General features: G+C 27.3%; 1 protein-coding gene across 1 annotated transcript in view; it reads right to left on the bottom strand.

The window, feature by feature from the left end:
• The window catches only part of LOC111630881 (autism susceptibility gene 2 protein-like), a gene marked incomplete at its 5' end in the record, with an annotated part of 145,646 nt that overhangs the window by 123,585 nt on the left and 6,956 nt on the right, over positions 1 to 15,105 (bottom strand). The window contains one exon of the mRNA XM_023375040.1: positions 3,677 to 4,712. Within this exon, the coding sequence (XP_023230808.1) occupies positions 3,677 to 4,712 (1,036 nt within the window). The remainder of the gene's footprint in view (positions 1 to 3,676; positions 4,713 to 15,105) is intronic.

Here is a 15,105-nt window from a genome sequence, read left to right as displayed (position 1 = left end):
AAATTATCTATTTTTGCAGTGTAATGATTTTAAATTCATGGGATGAACAGAAACAATAAAATTGGCTGTTTCTATTTATTCCATGCAACTTTTTTAATACCAATAGTTTAAAATTTGAAGAATTCTTCTAGCTCCGAATAGCTAAATATCTATTGTATATTATATTACATTATATTAGTGAAGACACTTCTCTTAAACTGGTGACATCTCTATAACGGAGTATACAAAAGTAAAAAGATTCCAGCAGTTTCTATAAAACTTTATAAGCTCACTTACAATGCTAAATATATTATAATGAAGAAAGTGTTCTGTCTTTTCCATCTGATTATATGTTGCAAATTGAAGAATGTGTATATTTGGAGCTCTTTCTACAAAAGAATACCATAGACAACAAGATTTTTGAGGATATGATGAATTTTACTTCATATGTGGGAAATGTCTTAAGGAAACACTCTACCCGTTTCCAGCACTTCAGTATGCTTCAAAAACATAAGTTTTTGTGACAAGTTTAGTTAATAAAGTAAAAATGAAAGAGCTTTTAAAAATTTATAAAAATGCTATTTCAGGTTAAAAAATAAAAATTTTGAATCTACTTTTTTTACTAATTTCATATTTACCCTAATAGAGCAAAATTATATTAATAATGGAAATTTAGCTTAGATGATAGATGAAGCCTAAAGCCATTTCTAGCATTAAACAAAAATAACAAATAAATTCACACTTAGAAGAGAGACAAAAAATCATCAATATTTGTCCTTTTAGCACCAAAGAACAACAATATTTCACAGTAGAGTTAGCTTTTATTTCTAGGCTCTTCTCTGCCTAAATATGTAAAAAATTGTCTACAAAGTGTTCTGATGGTGGTAGGATCTAAAATTTATAATTATTAAAAATAATAGTTTTATATCTATTCTTCTGAATTAAGAATATATTTTTATGATAGTCATTTCTTTGTACTTATTGCATAAATCAACCAGTATTAAAATTTTATTACTTTCATTTCAACTAGAAATATATAAATATTTATATTATATCTGATTTTAACTTTCCTCTTAAAAAGTCATTAATTACTATAACAACTTCACTGATGTTTTTAAAAGAATTCTCAATTTCATTTCATTGTTTTTAAGGAAAAAATTTATACAGAAAAAATGTTTATATATATATATAAATTTGTATTGTAATTCATTTTGCCTTGGAATACTAAATAAGATAAAATTATAATAACTGTTACTCTAGTAATTCTGAATTATTGGCATCTTTTTAAATATTTCATTATAAATTACCTCTGTCTAATATAAGTAAACCTGACTAATATGGTGGCTTAAGATCCAAATCATTGCCATAAATATAACCTTAGCAGATCATAACCCTTTTTCAATTGCCATTGTATATAAAAATCTAAACATATTTGCATCATCATTTATTAAGAACATAATAGTATAGGAATTTAAAAAATTCAAAAGTAAAAATAATAAAAAAAACCAATCAAGTGCCATTGTCATTTGTCAAGTTCCCTCGACAGCAAGGTAAGTGCAGGAAATCAAACATAAAATAATAATAATAATTTGCATTCTTTAAAATTATATTTGGAAAACATAATTGAAATGAGATCAGCTTTTTTAAGAATTTGCTGTTTATAATAATGTTTTTTCTTTTCAGATGATGATATTGTAATTGTTCTGAAAAAAAAAAAAAAAAAAAAAAAAAATTCTTTTGTTCCAATTGTACAAATTATTTAAATACACTGCTTGAAAATATCAAAAGAGTTTTTATTGCTGCATTTATATCATACAAATGAATGGTTTGAATAAAACAAACATTATAATAAATACGCATTACTAATATGTAATCCGTATTAGAAGAGATGAGTAATGAAAATAGCCAATGTTACTTGAAATCTTCACTGAGAATTATGTTAAGATTTTCTTTCTGTAAATTTATTTTGTTATGAATTCTCTATACAAGGTTAATAAAGTTAATATGAAATAGATAATTTACACCAAAATAAAACTTTTATTCAGAAATATTGTCATTATTTGTGTTTGATATTTTCCTATTAGTAAAAATTAGGAAAATAAAGAATTTATTTAAATAAAAATTCAGCTTTATATCGGCTTAATATAAATCTATAATTCAATTTATTGAAATTACTTAAATATAATAAAAATGAAGAGAAAAAAAAAACAGAAAAAAATGATGGATTATTTGAAAATCAATGATTTAATATTTGAACTAGACAAATGTACACATTCAATGTGATGACTTGCTGTTTGCTGATTTCCTATATTTGCAGATTCATGCAAATCTGTCATCTATTTTGCCTCACATCTTGTATCTATTTTAAGTTTATGGATTTTCATTTTATATTTTATTTATTTGTTCATTTTAAAACATTTGCAAGTTTCCTTTTCAATTGATTAATATGGAATATTATATTTTGATAGCTCATTTTATTGTTTTTCAAAGTAAAATAATTAAAATTGGCAAAAATCTTTTATTTTCTCAGATGTTTAGGATGGTCCAAAAGCATTTTAAATAATTCACCTATCTGTAAAGAAGTATTTTAAAATTCTTCACAAAGATAAATATTCTTCAAAATATTTTCACATGAATTAATATTTGTGAAATTTGAAATAATTTCACAACAGAATGTTTTAAGACTTAACGACAGCCACATGGCATATCTTAAGCTTGTTTATATTGTTACACTGAATACCATGGAGTCTAGGCTGATCCCAATACTTTCTAAAAATATACTTAAGTGATGTTTTTGATTTTACAGTTTAATTTTGATTTACACTGAAAGTACAAAATGTTGTGTTACATATTTATGTTTTATTATATATAAATTAGAAAAATATCTATATATAGATATATAATTTTTCTTCTTCATCATCATAATCACTCTTAATGTACTATTTCTAGAACTATCCTGTCAAGAAGATACTTTTTGACAGTTTCATTATTGTATTTTTGAGCACATTCAATACAATTCAATGTTCAGAACACAAAGTGTGTACATTTAGAAAAATGACTTGAATGCTTCATGTCTTTTTACCTAGGTCAAATAATGCACAGGCCAAGTTTTCATCCCTTCTCTGGTAGTGCAGCAGTTTTAGTATTTTTTTTTGGACTTCTTCACCAGTGATTTTCTTATTTCCGAGAGATAAGAGAGAATGGAAAAAGAGGTTTAGAGAAAAAACTTCCTCTAAACCTCTTTTTCCATTCTAATTTGGGTTCATGTGTATCAATAATATAAAGTATTTAGAGAAGTGATGCTGAGAATGTTGAAAAAAGACAACCAGTTTTTGTGGTTTCCCATTTGTCCTAGTAAAAGATGCAATCATTTATCCTATCAGAGATGTTTATTGAAATCATATTATTGAATATTTATAAAAATAAATTTATATTAAAAATTACCATGAAAAGATTGTAGTAATTGTTTTACAATATATTCAGAATAATGGGATAATTTCAGTTTTGAACACACTGTATATTTATAAATTATTTTTAATCAGCTATTTTCATCTAAAAAATATATTTAATAAGTAATATGATGATGAACTTAAATCATTTTAGACAATATACATTATGAAAATTTCATTTATATTTTAGTGATAACTAATTTTGCTATAGCATTCCATAAAGAAAATTACTAATTTAATTTACTCACCTGACCCACGAATGAGGTTTGGAGAAAACGAGACTAGTAAGAGTAGCAGCACTATAAGTACAGCATGAGGTAGAGGCCACACTGATGGATGGTGTGTTGTTACGCGAACTGCTACGACTTCTTCCACTCGTACCCTCTTTGTTACTGTTGTGGAATGATTGACTCAGTTGACTGAGACTAGACAAACTACTATTGCTGTGGGCACTATGACTGTCCCTGCCCAAGTTTGGTGTAGGTGTGTTTGGATGAGGTGTTGTCACAACCAAAGGACTTGCACTTCTATGTCCCAATGGCGTCGTAGTCGTAATAGTAACAGATACACGAGTAGAAACGGGAGTTACAGATGAGGATGGTGTCACCGACGATGTAACGACGACCGCAGAAGGGATGGACGGTGACGGCGACCTCTGAGTATATTGTTGCTGTGTTGTCGGATGAGGAAGAGTGTATAAAGATGGCACTTCGGTGCCAGTAATCGTCGTGGTTTTACCACTATTGATACAAATAGTCGGTGGCTTTGGAGTACTGTTTACCGTCACTGTTGTTGGAGTGTGATTTAGACAATTTGACAGCAATGGCACAGTTGTGTGGTTTGATAGAAAATGATCGTGAGTCCTTGACGTCAATTTATTATTCACTACAGGGGGATGATTGAAAACTCTAGATGGTGGATGATGTTGTCTATTTTCCCTATTAGCACTGTTAACAGAATGATCTCCCTTATGAGAAGGAAGGAAGAAAGGAGGCGAATGCTGCAAAATACCACCAGAATTTGACGAAGCAACCGATACAGGTGGAGGAGGACTACAGACCAATGGCTCCCTTGGACTCGTAGCCGTCGGTATGGCCGTGGCAGCAACAGGATTGGCCACGCTTATCGTGGCCGTGACAGCCGCCACGGCAGCAGAAGGCTCAGGATGCAAAGGTCCATTGAGTGATGGATGAAGTGATGAAAGAAGAGGAGGAGGAGAAGACCTACTATTCTGATTTGACTGGAAGGCTGGGCTATCACAACTACTATTATTGGCAGAAAAATCTGAAAAAAATTTGAACCTTATTAATATCTTATTTTTAAATAATTAAAATTTTTAAGAAAATAAAATAAAAAATCAACTCAAATCTCTAATAATACACACCACAGAATAAGTTAATTTAATCCTTAATGTTTGTTTATTGCATATTAAAATGATTTCATTTTAATAAGCAATTTCATTGCTTTAATAAAGATATGTATTACATAAATATCAAGTAAATATTAAAAATATTTATTCAACAGCTTTACAAAGTATAAATAAAATTAGTTCACTTTATTCAGAATCTTCTTAATGCTTGCATCTTGTAGTTTGAAGTCTTAAAGTATTAAGACTTCAAACTACAAACCAAAGAAAAAATTTTTAAAAATTATTCTGTTTATGATTTTGATTTTATAATAGAAGCATGATTACCAATGTAAAAAGATTAACTATTCAAATGCAATTGAATAGAAGTTCATTGTTGTCAGAAATATATATATATATATATATCATATTTTTTTTATGATACACATTTTAAAAGATTGTAAGAAACTTGCAAAACATACAGAATATTTAAAATAAAACAAATAATTCAAAAAAGTTCAATACATGACTTGAAAGAAAATTTTAAAAAATGATCTAAGATGGAATTCTACTATATGGATTATACTATTGTACAATATATGAATTTAATACTGAATTACTAATTGTAGTTTTACACAATGCATATAACAACAGTTATTATTTAAATATTTTGCAGAAATTCTAACTGCTTAGTCATTACAGGTGTATGCTAATAGTAAGAATAGTAGAAATTTACAAATTGACTAGACAGTATGCAAATTTACTGCATTTAACTGCAAACTGTTTTTGCCATTTAGCAAAATAATTGATTTTTGAATATAATTTATTCTCTTATCACACACATGCATACATTTGCCATTATAAAAAGCAAGTGTTTGTACAGATGTCCACTTTCTAGTTTGTTTTAATAATGTGATATTTTGTTTATTTTAAAGTTATTATGAAAAGATATTTAAAATCACTTCTGATAAATCTAAAAAATTTTAACATTTTTTTCCTACTAGAATTTTAAAAAGTTCATAATAATTACTTGTGTATGTGTGTGTGTATGTATGCATGATAGTAAGAAATTTCTCAATCAAAGATAAAATATACAAATAACTATACACTGACAAAATTTATCTTAATCACTTGAAGTAATGTTTTTATATGTATGTATTGTTCAATATTTTAAAGTTAAGAATTTAATTTAAATAAATTATTATAAATAATCAATCTGCAAAAACAGATAAATTTTTTAAACAGATTAAATTTACTTATATCAATTTCATTATTAAGAAAATTGTTGTTGCACATATTTTATTTAAGAAACATTAATGAACAGCATTTTGTAATGATTTACAACTGTATTATTTATTATTATAAAATGAAAAATATTAAAACTACAAACAGGGGATTATCATAATTCAAATATGTCATCTATACAGTTTGAATTTTTTAATAAGTTCATTTATTTATTTTAGTAAGAAGAATTATTAGGGCAACAGCTGCTAACTTTATCATTTTATAAATATGACAGCAGCAACTTGATTTATGATTTTACTTGTAGACCCATCCACTAATCATTTTTGGTTATTTAATCACATCATCCAAACATAAAAGAATGGGATAATTATCATTTGGTCTATAAATACTTCTCTAATACTGTTTAATTTGTTCCCATAATACAAATAATTTGCAATATGTGCAGTAGTGCTCAACTAATATTTATTAGCATCAAATCAAACAGTCTTAGTAAGCTGGTATGTGGAATCAGTATGTTCTTTATCTGCATTTGGTGTTTTAACAAATGTATATATATTTTTTTAACTATTTAAACAATTCATAAACTTCTTGGAAACTTGAAAAATGTTTTTCCTTTGTTGTTTTGATATTTTCTTGCTGATGTTCCATTGAAACAGAATTAACATTGCCATTAAATTGAAAATCCTCTCTCAGATTTTTACTTTGGTAAAATTTGATCAAACCTAATATACAGGGTGAGTCAAATGTCACTAACACCTTTATAAAATCAAATTGAATTGGACAAGAAATTTTGGCATGATAGAAACATGTATGCTCATAAGCGACCAACTTTGTGGGTGTCAATCGGATGTCACTATTTTAATTCATCTCAAAATGGGATTCATCATCAAAATAGAGTTATACAATACATAAAATGAAGCTAGAATTTCAAGAAAATGCAATAGTACACTAATTTTCATCTAAACTTAATGTGTGAAGAAGTATGAAGAAATGAACCTAACCAATGTCTCCTTTTCTAGATGTGACAAAACAGCATTAGGATTCATCTAATGAAGAAAAAACAAATCCAGGTCATTCTGTTGGTTAAGGAGAGATGCTCATATGATTTTACAAATAATTTTAATCAATATCATCCCTATAGAGACATGTGACATTTGCACAATTGCTGTAAAAATTCTGGGAGGCTGACCAATCAAAGATAAATCATGATTTAGGTGCCATGTGAATTTCTTTCCCCAGAAATCAGGGTAATCTGGATTTGTTCCTCACTCATTACAGGCATCCTAATGCTATTTTAACATGCCTATAAAAGGAGAAATTGATTAGATTCATTTCATCATAACACATTAAGTTAGGCAAAAAACAAGTGAATTGTTGCATTTCTCTTGAAATTCTAGCCTCATTTCATGTATCTCATGATCTCATTCCCATGATGAATTCAAGATGGCAGTTGTCTGATACACAAAGAAGATTGCTTCTATGCATAATATGTTTCTATTGTGTCAAAATTTCCCCAGCCTAATTCAGTTTGATTTTATCAGGGTGTTAGGTGACTTTTAACTCACTCAGTAATATTGATTCATATTTCTGTATTTTTACAAAATTTATAAAAATTATATTAATATTTATGATTGTTGTTTGTCAAAAAGTCAAAACTAGTACCGAGTTAAAATACACTAGAAATTTGAATAAAGACAACTTTTAAAAAAAGTTGAACAGTAGTGCATCTAGTGTATCTAGGATTTTGAGAATATGAGTGCTGCTCAAGACAGATTCTGGGGTACGAAGGCATGTGTCCCATTGTTTCTCAGGGAATGTTACTCAATTACCTTAGAATTATTTTGGTTACCTAACATTTTACACCATCCTTCTTTTGTTAGCTTTTCAAAAATTGTTAAATGGAATATGGGAAATGGGTAATTGGTAATTTTGAATTGATAGACTTACTCTAATTTATATAATTTGTAATATGATTTATACTTGATGTAGTTCCAAAAGGAGAAATAAAAAAGTATAGAATCATTAAGTTCAGGGTTATTGAGAGCTTGTTTGGTATCCATGAGTAGAGTGAGCCCCTTTGCCATTGTTGTTTTGAATAAATAAAATATGCTATGTATTTCTTTTATTCAAATAAAATAGAATGTTACAGATTGTATCTTTATTAACAAAAAGTACTTTGAAAGATTTCAGTTTTTGTTAGTGAAAACCTTAATTTATATGGATAGGATCTCCTATGTTTTCTCCAGGCTCAGAGAAAAATATATAGCTCCCTCTTCACAACCCTGGTTGCATTTCTTATTTTCACTAGAAATTATGAATTCAATATAACTAATTTTGATGTATAATTATCTTTAGTGTGCTCTCTCTACTTTTTGTAATCTTTCCAATATTGGTTTAAATTTTTCTGCTTTTTACCATTGAAGTCATGTGATATGCATTACTATATATTTATTATTTTAAAGTAAAAAAACTGATTGCTTCGGTATCAATGAGGTGCCACAGCACTATAAACACTACTGGATAAAACTATTTTCCAAAATGTAACTTACAATTTTTAGGCATAAACTAAAAAAGAAGAAAAATAGAAAAATAAATTAACTAATGGACAAATAAGTTAGATCTTTATTAGATTTCTAACAACAATAGTTGTAATGCATTTTTATTCAGATTGTCCTGGGGTCTGAAGTTGTGAATGCAAGATTGTATAAACCAGACCCAAGCACAAACTTTTGACCCACTAGATTATTATTATTTTTTAAAATTGTAAACTTGCACATTCAACATAAACAGTTTGTTAAAAAAAAGTAATTCTTTTGATAAAGCACTTATTACTGAATTTGATACAGAAATTGTTATATTTTGACTTATTTATGTATACATTTTATATCACTTCTAATAAGCAAAATAATACAGACTATTTTAATGTTAGTTGTGTTGCATGCAAGATTTATTTTAATTTCATTTTCAGAGATTTTGAGAAAATTTAATAATATTGATTATTATAAATATTACATAAGAGTTAATACATGACAATCTTGTTTATATTATATAATGTAAGCAAGAAAAATGGTGCTGCCCTTGATATTATAAATTTGACAAAATTTTTACATAAAAATGATTTTTAGGTGCATATCACTCCTCAGTAAGAAAAAAATAATAAAAACACCTTTATAGTTTTTATTCCGTTTATTTTACTAAAAACTAACACAAAATTACTGTAAATAAAATGGTAAAAATAGCAATTTTCAACTACAAATAAATAGTGAAAAAGATTAAGTCTGTCAATATTGACAAGATGACATTCAGCACCAGCAATCAGATATTTTGCAGAATGTTAACAATAATATAATGTTATGTTTAACAACCAAATAATTGACACAGTTAAGATATTTGCAAATTATTATTATTATTGAGATTAAGAATAAGAAAATTATATTTTCAATCAAAAAGCAGAAAAATTTCTACAAGATTCAAAAGTAATATCTGTTATGTATACTGTAAAAAATATTCTGTCTTCAGAATATCTGTATTTGTTAATTTTGTTGACTTTCTAATTTCTTCTATAAATTTAGAAACTATTTTAGACACTAATTTTAATTTCAAATGATTAATAAAGCAAACCATTCTAGATATGTTTTCAGTTTTAAGTAGATATGTACTATAAAATTCCAAATTTATAACATCAATAATTATATTTACTGATAATGTATTTATTATAACAAAAAGTAGACATTTATGAATATAATTTATATATTAATTCAACTGAGTTATTTATCAAATGCTTTATTAGCTATTCCAGTTGAAATAACATATTTCCTTCATAACAGTAACATTTTCAAAAGAAAAATTGTTGAATACCTTTTGGATATTAAAAATATCATATTTTATAACTTCTTTGGTTATTTCATTTAATTTCTAAGTATAATTAGATAATTATTGCTTGTTTACTAAGTGCAGAGCTTCTGAAACACAAACTGATACTAATGGAGAGTTCATGTGTCAACATTAATTATTTGCAAGTATAACTGTTTCAAATTTCAGTACAGCAACAGAAATTATCCACATTCTACTTAAAGTGTAGAAGCTTTACTCTAATTAAGCAATAACCTGAGACTAGCTTACGAGATTTAAACAGAAGATTTAGTAACAATATTAAATCAAAACTAGGAAGGTAGCGCGATCGTTAATATCCTTCTAAGAGATTTGTGAATTAAACAAGTGGGCAGAGATTCTTTTCAACTTCGACATTATTTTTTGATAGTTTCAATACCTTTTCTGTATTAATAAATAATTTATCTACTAGGAAACCTAAAATGTTGTATAAATTAAGAAATAAATAATTAGTTACCAAATTTGTAACTAATTTTTGAGCTCATCTTCCTATTCTAAAAATATAAGACCATATAATCATTATAAGTGCACATTGTAATGTTTTTGATTTGATACAAAATATTGAGCCAATTACATCTAAAAATGATTTTCGATTTAAAATTTTTACATACATCTGATATTTGTACATTAGCAAATTAAGTCATTTTTCAATAAAGAAGTAACAGTTTTTATAAAATTTTACAATTGAATTTTATTAAAAACAGAGAGAAAATGTAAAATATATTAAACACTAAAAAACACTAAAAGTATTGATAAACATGTTAAAGAATGAAATGTAAAAGTAGCATATGGTTCAAGTCATAAAATGTATTTTCAATTTCTTTTTGTCCTTTAACTATTACATAAAATTATATAATTTATTCATTTATTTTAACATTTCAAAATATTTAACAAATTATATCTATAACTATTGTCTCCAATCAAAAAAGGAAAAAAAAATATGCTACAAGTTTATTTAATGATTGCAAAATATAAAATGTTTTAATTGTTAACAAACAATGATAAAAAAAAAATAATCATTGTCTTGTATTATAACTATATGAAACAAAGTGATAAGAAAAAAATGTATTGAAAAATATTTATAGGCAATACTCAAAATAAAGATTAACTTCCATAGTACAGTAAAGTTAACGAGAGAAATTAATTAAACGCATCTTTTAAAATCTGAAAATTTTTTGATATCACTTTATCAAATTAGTATATTATTTACTTTATATAAACACTACTGGATAAAACTATTTTCCAAAATGTAACTTACAATTTTTAGGCATAAACTAAAAAAGAAGAAAAATAGAAAAATAAATTAACTAATGGACAAATAAGTTAGATCTTTATTAGATTTCTAACAACAATAGTTGTAATGCATTTTTATTCAGATTGTCCTGGGGTCTGAAGTTGTGAATGCAAGATTGTATAAACCAGACCCAAGCACAAACTTTTGACCCACTAGATTATTATTATTTTTTTAAATTGTAAACTTGCACATTCAACATAAACAGTTTGTTAAAAAAAAGTAATTCTTTTGATAAAGCACTTATTACTGAATTTGATACAGAAATTGTTATATTTTGACTTATTTATGTATACATTTTATATCACTTCTAATAAGCAAAATAATACAGACTATTTTAATGTTAGTTGTGTTGCATGCAAGATTTATTTTAATTTCATTTTCAGAGATTTTGAGAAAATTTAATAATATTGATTATTATAAATATTACATAAGAGTTAATACATGACAATCTTGTTTATATTATATAATGTAAGCAAGAAAAATGGTGCTGCCCTTGATATTATAAATTTGACAAAATTTTTACATAAAAATGATTTTTAGGTGCATATCACTCCTCAGTAAGAAAAAAATAATAAAAACACCTTTATAGTTTTTATTCCGTTTATTTTACTAAAAACTAACACAAAATTACTGTAAATAAAATGGTAAAAATAGCAATTTTCAACTACAAATAAATAGTGAAAAAGATTAAGTCTGTCAATATTGACAAGATGACATTCAGCACCAGCAATCAGATATTTTGCAGAATGTTAACAATAATATAATGTTATGTTTAACAACCAAATAATTGACACAGTTAAGATATTTGCAAATTATTATTATTNATGTTAATTTAGTATCAAAAACGTAAAATATTTGAGTAGCCCAAGACATAACCAAAGATTGAAACGCCACAGCACTGGCGAAAATTTAAATTTGCCGACTGGAATTCTTTCGGATGATTGACTTTCGGAAAATCGACGCTCAACTGTATATAAAATTAAATATAACTGAAACTTCATTGATTCTTCATTTTTAAAAGATTTTTATGCAAATGAATTAGCAGAAAATGTTAAAAAAGATTTGACAAATTATAAAGCATGACAGATTTCATTGGATGACTAAATCAGAAACTAAAAATTTCTCATTTAATGAAAATTTAAATTGTAAAGCTTAAATTTTTGATACAAACAAGACATTGCATATTTTACAGATGTTTTGAAACAGTAAATTGATAATCATTTATTTCAAATATTAATATTACATCTACAAAAGGTTTATTAGTAGTTAAGAAGGATAGTTTAGTTTTTTATTTAATTGGTATCAAAATCTTTTGAATAACTTATGCAGACAGTCTAAATTTAATATTTTTTATTTATACATTTTCAACTTAATTGGTAATTGGTGCTTTAAATATTCAGTTATTATTCATAAAATTATAAAACCAGAGTTATAATAATGTTTCTGAATTTCCAAGTGTAAAAATCCATATTGATTTTATGAATTTTCTCAAAGAAATAAAGAAATGCCATTTGGATATTCTCTACAAACTCTTAATTATAGCAAAAGTATATTCATTTTGTGACCAAAGAATAGTAATATATAACAAAATATTTAGTGCAGCAATATAAAAGATTATTATAAAACTACATATACATAAGGATTAAAATATATATATCAATAGATAGTTCCATTAAATTAATTTTGACAATTTTTAAATAATATTTTATTGTAGCTGTACAGGCTATAAAAAAAAACTTAAAAATTGAGGTTAAAAATCTCAAATGTTTTTTATTATTATTATATTAAATATTAGAAGAAACATCAAATGAACATTAGGTTATGTTCTTCATCAAGAATGCTATTCCACCAGCAGTTTAATATCAGCAATAATAAAAAAAAAGAAGAGATTTGGATGACATTCTATAAGTTTCAATGCTTTTACCGACTACTTTCTATTTAGAGGTATAACGACGGTGTATAACTTCTCTTTCACACACAAGACAAGTCCCGACTGCTTCTCAATTCAACCAGCGGAGGGGAAAGAAGGGGAATAACAACTTATACACTTGACTTGTCGTCGCCGGTGGACAGGCCGCAGGGACTGTCCCCGATCGATAAGAGCAGGAGGGAGGAGTGTGGTGCATGTTCTGTTATCGATCGGATTCCCTTCTTACTTGCTTACCGAAGAGAAGCCGCCATGAATTTGATAGAGCCAGCATTTTGCCTTTTTTTTCCATTTTCGCTCCGATCGCATTTTTTCTTCTTTTACTTTTTTTTCCGGGGTTATTTCTAGAAGGTCGAAAACAGGAAAGACTAGTTTTTTTTCTTCTATTTCTTTTTTTTTCTTCCGAGTCAGAATCATCGTTTCAAAAACGCAAAGCGTGGATCGAGTCGATAGGTCACGAATAACAGTTTTTTCGAGGAATAAAATAAAAACATAAGACGGTTAAACATGGCTACGACTTGTATACGAAAATTAAAATTGCGTTTTCGAGTTTCGTGCGGCTTTCCCACTGATGTAAGAGCGACGTAATTAAAGGAAAAAAAATTCCGAAAGACAAACCGAACAAAAGAGCTTCGTTTTTATAAATATCGGAACCATTAAACGTAGTAGTAACACATTTTTATTAACGAAAAACGTATCGAGTGTTTGACGAAACCGATAGGACACTTCCCGTATTTTTGGCACGCAAGTCTAATTAAATTGATTGATGGAGTCGACACGTCAAAAGCATACGTTAAAAAATTACTAATTATATCTTTTATTCGATGGGAAATACGACAAAAAAATATTATATCGAATAGCTTTTGCCATAGTTATAAATCATAAATCATCTCGCATGATCCCGACTCGTGACATAATTAGAATTAACCCCGGCAGATGGCAGGTTGGGTGTCAAGCCAGCTGGCGACGTTCCCGTTCGGCTCGTCGACGTAACCTGACACTAAGCTCATAAAACTTGAAGTGTTGGTGTTAAAAGCGAGTGGTCTGGCACTATTTATACTGACAGCTCGTAGACTCGTTATAATTGTCGACTCTGACCTTAATACGTAAGGCCGATAAATACGAAAAGCCAGAGAATAAGCGGATGAATGGCCAATATCGCTACCCGCACGCTTTCCTACGCTAGTAACAATATAAACGAAAATTATAAAAACATATGTATAAATTGCCAGGAAAATTTAGATTTGCCTAATTTAAAATTCATTTTGTGTGCCTAAATAATACCAAAAATTACGGGCGTTAATTAAGGAATGGAATGAATACACTCCTCCCCCCATAACGGCCTTAAAAAGCCGAAGATTTATATAGAACTTTTTTTTCTTCTGGGAGGAAATATAAATAAAAGTATACATCTGTCATAACTATGTAGAGAACGAGGCGTCTTATCGCTGGTAAGTTCATCGAGTCGTTGTTCACAGCCACTTGACCCGCAGTTCCTTATCTCGATGTTTAAATGAAGGACAAACAACTGCTCTTCTCTTTATTAGCACGTCGGCACTTCGAGTGGACTTATCGTTGACGATAGCAAGAAATCTGCGGGAGAGAAATTTTATCCGCCCTTTCCAATAATTGCAGGAGAGCGACGTCCATTCCCACAACAAATGTTCGTTTCTGATTTTTCAGACAAACAGAAATGGCGTTACTTTAAAAATTTCTCCCTCATTAATTTAACGTAATAAAAGTTGTTTTGATCTTAATGCTTTTACTAATTTTTTTTTAATTTCTCAGAATTTTTGTCAAATATAAATAAAAAAAACACAGATAAATAGAGAAATTTATCTTACTTTATCATTTTTACTTTAGAAGTTATGTTTAAAAAAACTGATTCATAAAAAGTAAATATTATGATTATTTTTTCAGCTCTTCAAACAACATTTTTTTTTCTTTTTAAAACATTTATTAATATATGTATATA

This window comes from Centruroides sculpturatus, unplaced genomic scaffold (assembly GCF_000671375.1).
Source record: "Centruroides sculpturatus isolate CEXI.00-Female unplaced genomic scaffold, Cexi_2.0 scaffold745, whole genome shotgun sequence".
NCBI classification, from domain to species: domain Eukaryota; kingdom Metazoa; phylum Arthropoda; class Arachnida; order Scorpiones; family Buthidae; genus Centruroides; species Centruroides sculpturatus.
This window is presented reverse-complemented; position numbering and strand designations above follow the sequence as displayed.